The 10,594-nt window shown below is 37.2% G+C and overlaps 1 protein-coding gene across 3 annotated transcripts in view; it reads right to left on the bottom strand.

Annotated features, from left to right (window-relative positions):
* Positions 1–805: 805 nt before the first annotated feature.
* SMG1 (SMG1 nonsense mediated mRNA decay associated PI3K related kinase) overlaps positions 806–10,594 on the bottom strand; it is a 108,497-nt gene continuing 98,708 nt past the window's right edge. For 2 of the 3 annotated variants that reach the window (XM_059155181.1, XM_059155179.1), the window contains 6 exons: positions 10,017–10,244; positions 9,135–9,346; positions 8,866–8,972; positions 7,909–8,088; positions 7,719–7,825; positions 806–5,272 (listed from right to left, as the gene is read on the bottom strand). In XM_059155181.1, the coding sequence (XP_059011164.1) occupies positions 5,195–5,272; positions 7,719–7,825; positions 7,909–8,088; positions 8,866–8,972; positions 9,135–9,346; positions 10,017–10,244 (912 nt within the window). In that variant the 3' untranslated portion in view covers positions 806–5,194. The remainder of the gene's footprint in view (positions 5,273–7,718; positions 7,826–7,908; positions 8,089–8,865; positions 8,973–9,134; positions 9,347–10,016; positions 10,245–10,594) is intronic. The other variant, XM_059155180.1, reaches the window with a different exon arrangement.

The raw sequence follows: 10,594 nt of genomic DNA, 5'->3' as shown, positions 1-10,594 counted from the left end.
AGACCTCAACACCAGGGTGAAATTGAGGTAGGTGAAAAAAATGGAAACAACTCAAGCAGCACAGTCTCCCCACTTCCCAATATTTTTGTTACTCAAGGAAGGTACTCCCAGATCTATCTGCAACTTCACAGTCCAGGAGCACCTGTACAAGGTCTTTCTGTCAACTTCCAATTGGTTTAATTATTTTAAAAACACCTACCCTTGGTGCTTTCTTTTGAAACTACAAAAACAGGATGTCCTCTTTTGAAAGGTGCCCCATGATAACACAGTTAACACAAATCCTCTTATAATCTAGCAACAACGAAGTGCAATCTGATTTCCAGATATTTAAGACAAACCATTTTAATTCTATTTTACTTCAGAGCTTTCACACCCAAGAGGAATACACACGCCAGTAATGTCCTGTGGTTTGTTTTTAAATACTAATAAAGTTAAGCTTAACAAATTACACACAATACTAGAACTTACCCACAAAAGTAAAATTTTCACTGCTGCTCAAAAATACTATACTACTTCGAAGATTTACAAAAAAGAAAAAAAATTACTTTGAGGGGTGCCTGGCTGGCTCAAGTTGGCCAAGCATTAGACTCTTGATCTCAGGGTTGTGGTTTAAGTCCCATATTGGATGTAAAGATAAAAATTCTTAAAAAAGAAAAAAGAGTTGAGAATTAAGCTTTACAAAAATTTTTGGAAGTATTAATACTTAAAAAAAAAAAAAAACAAAAAAACCAAGAACTCTACCCATATTCCAAAAGCAAGTTTTCTGGAACCAATACTACTTCAACCAATAAATTCAGAGCTTAAATGCTACGTCTTTTAAGACTTTATTTTCTGAAAAATGTATTTCATACAATCTTTGCTGTGTTAATGCAAATATGCACAAAGTAGGCATGTATTTTTGTTTTCCAAAAGATGCATTATGAACATTTTCAGGAAGCTGGTGTGATTTATTCAACTTTTAATCTTAAATACAATCACAAAATTATATCCATCGGGAGGCATTACAACCTTTTGTACAGAGATGCCACTTTATTTATACAATGTTACTAGGACAAGGAAGATTCAGTTCAACTAAATTTGCTCTTATAATGGTAAATTAACAAGTGAAGTATGATACTGCCACTGACATTACAGGTGGAAATATAAGAGAAATTTAAACCAGAAAAAAAACTGACACAAGAACTTTAGATAGGAGCTGAAACTTGGACTGCCAGGAAAAGAACAAAATCAGCCTGTTTTGAAGGAAAAACATTCTACAAGCCTGCATTTCAGAACATGCAATTCCTTGAGTTTCCCATCTTCAAAAAAATCAAACTAATTGTATGACAGTTTTACATTAGCACAACAAACAGCTTTTCCCTAGTAAGCCCAAATTCCCAAAGAAAACAAGGGACTTCAAGGGGTTCCCATTGTACAACTAACCCCTGAACCTTCAAAGTTTCTTGGAGTCCACTGCCCTTTTGAAAAAAAGGGATGGTGATACTGTTACCCAGGCCTAAAAAGCAGGAAAAGTGCAACAAATCCTTAAGAGGTTCATAATACAGTAGATTTCCCCTTCTGCAATGTTTGGAAAAATTTGTAACGCTAGTTTCCTCCACTGAAGGAATGTTCCTAATCCATATATTGAAAATAAAATCTACCTTAAGTGACCCTTACATTACTACAAGTTTGCCTCCTTAGGAGGCAGACTTATAGCTCTAAATTACATTTCGCAAGCCCAAGATAGAGAATGAAAGGTCACTGGTTTTCACATCTAATTTTGTCTAAAACAAATGTATGTGTGCTAAGAGTAAAGCAGTCACTGATTTTTGATGTGTATGAATAGGACTAACAGGCTAATTGTAGGTGCTTCCTTTAATATGAAAAGAATTAAGAGAAAAGAAGAACCAGCTCCTTTGATTTTTAGTACTGCCAAAACAGGTAAGCCCCCAGAGTAATTACAAATATGTGGAGGATAATAGGCCAGGAAGACTTTTCAATTTAAAGTACTGCCTATAATACCCCAGATTTAAAAGGACCTAAGATTGCACATCAACTCTAATATTTGGCTGTACTTGCATTGCCCTGCTCGGCATTTTTTAATGGCTCTTTCCTTAAATTTCACACATCAGAACAACCACAAACAAAAACAATGCAGATAATACCAAATATAGACAATATTAAGAAAACTACATACTAAGCTTAGGTAATAGTGGCAAGTGTTAAGGGCAGAAGTGATGGAAGTTTTTCTTTGTGACACAAACCCTCACCCTGAACCTGGGGTTTGGGCTCTAAAAAAACAATGTAGGGAAGTAGATCAAGAGCTTGATTATCAATTCACACACAGAAATCTCACAAAGTTCAAAACTCACAAGTGCCAGACACAAAAGAATGTTCATAATCATCTAGCAAATTATGTTAACTCATGACCAGAAAGAATGAGATCCTGCAAGACACACCAAAGAAAAACTAATACACACAGCTCCATAAACCAACTAAGCCTCCACAGCTCTGTAGAGATACCAAATAAAATTGAAGCAATTTTAGAAAATCAAAGACAACAAAACACTTAAGATAAACTTCAATTTCCAAGGGTACTCTGAATTGAAGAGGTTGTAGGTTCTTCTATACCCCCTGAATCTTAGAGAGAGAGAGAGAGAGAGAGAGATGAAAAGAGCAGAGCAGATCCCTGGTTTTCCACAGGTGTTTTATATCATCAAAAATGTATGACTAACGAAAGCACTCCAAACTATATTTTACAAGATAATACCCCCAATATAGCCCTGTCTTCTCAATCTGCTCTATTACCAGGGCTGAATTTCACCAGTGATTACATCTGTGGAGTTTGCTTATAACTGTTCAAAAAGCCAAGGCTGTTCAGCAGAATGACTTCCCAGAGGAAGCCAGACCGCACAGACTGGGGTCTTACTGTCCAGAGTGCAGTAAAGAGCAAGCTTTCAAGTCCTCAGTTACATCTGCTCCACAACCAAACATGTACATGCCACACTGTTCTCTGAGGGACCATTTTGAAATAAAAGTGATGGATAATTTACCAGAGGCACAGGTTTTTTATATCAAGCTGTTTTGTTTTTGCTCGGATAAGGTGCCAAATACCTCTGAGGCCTGAAATTCACAGGCAATAAAATTCACCTATTTCATTTATCTTCTTTACCAAAGAAAAAGCAATTTCTGAATACTACCTGTAGGGACAAACTAGTGTGAACTTGTTTTATCACTGTGATAAAAGTTTCTCTGACAATGTTGCTGAAAAAGACTTTACTTTTGAGAGAGCAGAGGTAATCAAGTGTTAAGTGCAGTAGCTCCCACACAGCCTCTAGGAAATAAAGCAGCGTGTATAACACAATATGGCATTATTATTCCAGATAGGTTGTTTTGATTGTGAAAATAAGGTTCAAATGAATGAAGAAAATAAAATTTGATGCACTAGTTTCCTTAACTTGCTATTAAACACCTGGGTATTTGAAAATACCACCTTTCTTGCAATACTTGCCTAAGTATTAGAAAAGCACTGAGATGCATTCTCTCATGGGTATGTTAAGATTATAGATTAATGTGGCAATCAGAATACAGAAAAGGCCAGAGCTATGTGGAATCTTTCCTTAATACCCTTCAAGTTTTTCTGTGAAGATTGGCAACCACAAATGATCACAGTCCTAACCTCTAAAATGCAGGAAAAAGGTACTAAATCAAGATTTTGTGTTCTACTCTGTGTTGATACGTGATTTTATGAATCCTATTCTAGTCTGGATTTTTATTTTGGATCAACAATTCAGCTTACAGTACTGAAGTGCAATACTAAATTTAAGGAAACCTTGATCATGAATTCACAGCAACTATTAAAATTGTGCAAAAAGTAAAGTACTTCACAGACTAAAAACTGAACTCCAGAAAAGATGGTGGTGGTTCTCATTTTTGCTGATGTTTCATGTACATGTCCTAAAATGCCAGGTAAACCAAAGCACTTTTAATTTACAAAGTGTAAATTAAAAGTATTAAATGAGAAAACAATTAAAAAACATCTCACTCTACCTCCACCAGAACATCACTTTATTGTTAATCTCTCATCAACAATGTAAAACTCTAATAGTACTCTATCCTGGTTTTTAAAAAGGTAAAAGATTACATTGGATTAGCTACTTTCTATGAAAGAAACTACAGCAATCGCAGAAGAGGGAAAATTTGAATGACCTCCCAAAAATGCACACTATAAGCAAAGGGGAGACATTAAATCAAATGTCTGTTAGATTCATTACTTTTGAATGCACAGTGACAATTCTGGAAACTGTACATGATAGAATCACAGAAATGACTTAAATAACCAGAATTATATTTTGTATGTGATCATCACACCTTTAAACAATCCTTGAATTTTCCATGTTTTCAGTTGTTCTGGAGAAATTTCTGTTTGTCACTCCAAACATAAGTTGTTACGCTAACAACATCGAGATGGAGGCATATGAAATATAAGGATTGAAATAAAAGTAAATTAGAAAGATGGCTAATCTACTAGATCAGGTAAAAGGGGAATGGGTAGATGGTATGGGATTGGGGAGGAGGATGATGGGTAGTTTTTTTTTCCCTTCATTTCAGAAGTAAGTTCTTCCAATGTAGTGTGTCTGTTACATAGCTCTCCATTTCCAGTCCATTTCTGAAATTCTTATCGCATAGCCTTTTTGTACCTACTGGTCAACCCAACCAGTACTGTTGCCAAGCAACAAGTGTTACACGAGAATCTGAATGCATCAAATCTTCCTTGGCTGTGATTTCTTCGCGGCCCCAGTTTTCTCTGTTTCTGAGTGGGGTTTGTTTTTTCCTGGATTGTACACACAGGGTCAGGTGGAATGGAGTTCCAAATCACTCTGTGCTCCGCAGCATCCCGATTTCTTTCTGCAGCTGACCTCCTGACACGTTTGCAGCTGTTCTGTGGCAGAAAGACAATCTCCATGTTCAGGCGGTGAGCTTTCTTTCTTTTACCCTTGACCCTGGGGTTGCAGGCCATGGTGTTGGGCGTATCCCTGAGTGCAGCTGTCCTGCAGGATTCACTTCCTAGCGCACCGAGATTTCCTAGGGTTCCTCAGAGTAAGCCCCCAGTTGCATCACCACCGACTGTGGTGTGGCTTTGGATGCCTGAGGCTGAGTTGATTCTGGTGGATGTCTGACCTCGCTTAACCAGACTCATCTACTGTCTCACCATTCATACCCAGGCTGTCCAACCTTCATACAGCTGAGCCAAGTTATCTAGATTAGTTGCTTCCTTAATGACATAGTCAACCTGTAAAAGCAGGCAGGAGAATATTTTAAACCATTCAGAACTTCAAAGAACATAAATGAGTTCTAGGAGTTGTTTAAGATTAAGTTTCTAATCACCCAGATTAATTACCCAAAGGATGTGTAGTTGTTATGGTGGAAATGTTAAGTAACCTGAGCTTCCCTCCTAATTCCACACAATTATGTACAAGATGTGTGTCTTGGAAAAGTTACAACCCCTTTGAGCCTTATAAATCCTTAGATGAAGGCAGAGCCCCCACTGACCCCACAGGTGCTCTTGGGGTTAAACACATGAAGTCACTAAGTAAACGCTTAAACAGTGTAAAAAGAAGTGCACGGCAGATTCTGAAATACAGTTAGGTGCTTGACAAATGTCTATTGATTCTGACTCCGCTAAATTTTCTTTTATAATAAGAGATACAATCATCTCTACATCCAAAGAATCCAGAGGGCCCAAATGTATGCTAAATTTTCCATATACAGCTGCTGAATTATGACTTATACCAAAGTTGTGCACCAAGATCTTTATACTTACCCCACTCCTGCTCTCCTTCATATAAAATTTAATGACTGAAACAATAATAAGCACCATAGCCAAGCATTCATCAAACAGACAGACAGACAGTTAGAGACATGGAGTGCCTGCCTGATGGCTCAGTTGATTAAGAACCTGCCTTTGGCTCAGGTCATGATCCCATCATCCTGGGATAGAGCCCCGTGTCCTGCTCAGCGGGGAGTCTGCTTCTCCCTCTCCATGTACCCCTCCCCCAGTTCATGTAAACTCTTTCAAATAAATAAAATCTTTAAAACAAACAAACAAAAAAAACAGGGGGTGCCTGGGTGGCTCAGTGGGTTAGGGCCTCTGCCTTCGGCTCAGGTCATGGTCTCAGGGGCCTGGGATTGAGCCCCTCATCAGGCTCTCTACTAGGCAGGGAGCCTGCTTGCCCCTCTCTCTCTACCTGGCTCTCTGCCTACTTGTGATCTCTCTCTGCCAAATAAACGAATGCAGTCTTAAAAAAAAAAATAGATGGACCATCCTGAAAGTACACAAGTCATTAACCTAACTGAAAACAAAGATACCCCTGAGTCATTATTACCTGTGTGGTTTTTTTCCCCCTAAACCTAGCCATTTCTAAGGAAATTAATTTTTTTGACCAGGAAGAGTTTAATTTTAGGTCATACAGAGCAATGTAACAACCATTTAAAATATAAAAAGGATATTTTCTTGCTGATGTTAAAACTGAATTGTAGGTGTCAAAACATTAGAAAATAAGATAGTCTCAAATTTTTACCCCATAGAAGAAAAGGTACATCAGTAAAGGAGAATTCAGGGGAATACTACCCTTGACCAAAGGACCTAACTTAATAACACAAAAGATGGCACACACAAAGACACATCACTGACATAGTATCCCTGCCAAAGATGTTGATTCTGAATCTAATTATGAGTAAAATATCAAATACACAGTCAGCCACATTCTACACTGGTCTGAAAACATCAAAAAGGTCCATGTCATAAAAGGAAAAAAAGAGAAAATGCTCAGGAACTGTTCAGACATTAAAGACAAGTAAAAGTAGAACAAGCATATATGAAATGCAAGATGAGCCTTGACTAGATCTTGTTGTGGAGGAGGGCGGCAGCGGGTTAAAAAGAGAAGGGCTAAGCAATATAGGCCAGTTTGGGGTAACTGGAGAAATCTGAATATGGACTGCATGTGAGGTAACAGTGAATGTTAACATCAATGGTGAGTTTCCTGAGCTGATAATGATGTTTTGTTTAGGAGACATATATTGAAGTATTTAAGCATTAAATATTGTGTCTGCAAATCTCAAATGGCTCTAAAAAACGGTGTATGCATACACAATACACAGAAAGATGAAGCAAAAGTAGGAAAACAACTGGTTTACTAAATCTAGGTAAAGAGTACATGAGCATTCCGACATTTCTGTGGGTTTAAAAATTTCAAAATAAACAGCCAGGGCACGGGGTGGATTTTCATTCCCAAATTTATATGTACAATTTTAATGACACTAATGAGAAAATTTCAGAGTAATGACTTCAGACAAACTGACACCCCCGATCGCTTTATAGATACTATTCCTGCACCCAAAACCTCACCCTGGTTTAGCTGGAAGCCTTCAGATAGACCTCTTTAAAATGCAGATTAACTGCTCTCTGGTGGAGTAGAGAGAGTGGGTGAAGTCACACCTTAAATTTCTGTTAGAAGAGGGATGGGGAGAAAGGAAATGTGCTAAAAGGACAGAGTCAGAATAAAACAGTGACTATGTGACAACTCCAGAGCCACCATTACTCAAAATCTTCTGAATTCTGAAAATAAACGTCAGTGCCTTATTTCTTGATGAACACCAAGGATACTGGTGAGAGTATCTTTAAGCCTGTACTGTTCAGCAGCATTAAAATGGATAGAGCAAGTTTAAAAAATGGTCACCTGTTCAGCAACTGACATCCTTCTATTAGGATCAACATCGCGGCCCTCTAGCTTGGCTTTCACCCTCTTCCACACGCTCACTGCATAGGAGTTTCTCTCTTGTACAGCTACAAAGCAAAGGAAAGTTTATATGTAAGTCAAACCACCACTCTGTATAAATATTTCATGCATCCTTATTCTAACTTATTACCTTTCCCTGTTTTAGGGTCTCTGACGGCCTTTTTAGGACTACAAGCAACACTCTTGCCAGTTCCTGGGATGGCGCTTGGTGGAGTATCTGCTGATGTGGCAAGATTTTTCTGAATCAGCTTTCTAGCATTCTGTGACATGACATCGGGCTGAGTCTTCTGGCCAGTGTTGCTCCGGACTGCTACAGAGAAAGAGTGGGTAGCTCAATTCACACGTAAACAGAAGATGGAGACAAAGAGGAGAGGGCAGGGCAGTGCTCTCTCAAATATCAACTACAAATGTAGAGCCATGAAAATAAGTATGATTTTACAACCTTCAAGTCCTTATTCCTTGAAATAGACACTGTCCTAAAAACACAACCTAAAGAATTAGACATTCAAAAACAAGCTCACTGCTTGTTATGACATCAAAAAACTATAAATATATTAATTGTCCAAGAATGTGGGATTAATATGGTAGAGACAGAGAATGACATACTAAACTGGGGCATTAAGTCATTTTTTTAAGACTGTTTGATGACAAGGACACTCCCAATATTAAGTGGGAAAAGGCAAGAAGAATTGCATTCACTGAATGATCCCAATTTGTGCATGTGTGTGTGCAAACATACACACAAGCCCAAGAAATATGTAATGGTTTTACCTCCAACTGGAATGAAGCCACAAATTTTCCCATTTTTTAAAAATTTTACCCAACAAGCATTTATTTTATATTCATAAATTATTTAAAGAGGATTTTAACACTAGATATTTCTACTTTCTCACCCAAGAACTTTTAAAATTAAACCAAAATGTGTTCCATTTGAGTTGTGACAGAGTTTAAGAAAACTCTTTAAAAAGGTGCTGACTACAAACATATTAGACACTTAAAGTATAATTAAACATCTTAGCATCAATGTGTAGATTATTAACAGATCAAGATTCGTGATTTTTTTTTTTTTGAAGTATAAAACTCATACCTGCAGCAAAGGATGGCTGATAAGTAGCAGATGACGTTGGACTCGAACACTCATTTGTTGCATCGGTGACTAAGGGTGATGCAAAACCCACTAAATTATTATAGATACTGAAATACAAAATAAAATAGCTTATTTGTGAAATGTTTCACCAGGTAACTGCTTATAAATATGAACAAAACTGAAAAAAATTAGATGAATCAAACAAAACTTACTGTACCATGTTTTATGTTTTGACTACATTTCAAATTTAGGTTAGAAGGCATTCTTACCTCTGACTTTGTGTTTTCAGTTCTTTCAAGGTGGGAGTTATTTCCTGGAGCATTTCAACGTGTTCTTGACTTCGAACCTGACCCATAGCCTGGACTAATGTAAAGAGCACCGTCTGAATGTTGTCTTGCCATGATTTATATTCACCTAAGAATTGCCTAACACTATTCTCATAGGGAACATCTTCACCATCTGCCAGAGCAGCTTCTTCATCCTAGAATCAATATTGCAGTGAGTAAGAGAAATGGTATTCGTTTCAACTATAACTCGTTGAGAGTAAAATTTTGAATAACAGGTAATAAATGTTGTTCAAATATGTGCTTAATCTGTAAATTACATTTTAACTTTTTCTATAGGAATCTTATTTCCAGTACAAATAAAAAACTCCAAGTAAAAACAAGCCCCTGAGTTAAATGATCTGCTATTATTTAGCCTTTTCTGGGGGTTCAGTCTCCTTACTATGCAGATTACGTAGGACACTGGAGGGGAGAGAGAATATCTCATTCATTTTGGAGGCAAACTCATATGAGCTTAGGAATAAGCGTTAGGAGGAGGAAAAGATGTGGGGGAAGATTGGAACACTCTGAGGCTACTACATTCAAGTTTCAGCTCTATTGTTAAGTTATAGGACTTTGGATGAATCAATCTCTTTAGCCCACAGTTTCTCTGGGTACAAAAATCACAATACTACAACCTGACTTAAAAAGAAAAAAAAAAAGTCAATAGAAACACAAATTAACTCAATTACAAACTGGAAGATGTGATCTGAGAGATGTTGTTTTTGTTTGTACCATTATTATCCCAAATACAACTATACATATTTTTATGTACTATAATTTTATGAAAGGAGGGAGTTAACTGTGTGTCAGTGGAATTAGTCTTACCTTAGCCATTGCTTTTAGGAGATGTTTGACATCTCCAAGTTGCCGGTTATGACCAGTGAGCACAGTCTTTATATTATCAACCAGATTCTGAATTGTTTCACAGACTGTTTCTATCTGCTGCTCCTTTTCTGTCTGAATTGCCCTCTGAGTGGACATATCCTGGGTCAATTGTTTGTGTGCTGACAAAAGCCATTCAGAGCTGCCAATAGGATGTTCAAGACTGGTGTCCTAGACAGAACAAGCATTGTTTGATTGAAGTATCAGATGGAATAATGTAAGATTCTTTATCATCACCATCAAAAGGTATTAGTAACTCAAACTGACACAAAGAGCCTCATTTGCTAAATCATGAACTAATTATGTAAGTAACACTACTTAATTTAATAATCTCTGAGATACAGATTAAGATTTTTAACTTTTCTGCATTATCATACAGGAAATAAATGCTTAAAACTTAAGACATAAAAAATATACTTAGAATAACAAAGATGACCTGTATCTAGGACTCTAAACCCAGCGTAAATCACTCTTTAAAAAGATACCAGAGGAGGGCGCCTGGGTGGCTCAGTGGGTTAAAG

Source organism: Mustela lutreola, chromosome 17 (assembly GCF_030435805.1).
Source record: "Mustela lutreola isolate mMusLut2 chromosome 17, mMusLut2.pri, whole genome shotgun sequence".
Lineage (NCBI taxonomy): Eukaryota > Metazoa > Chordata > Mammalia > Carnivora > Mustelidae > Mustela > Mustela lutreola.
This window is presented reverse-complemented; position numbering and strand designations above follow the sequence as displayed.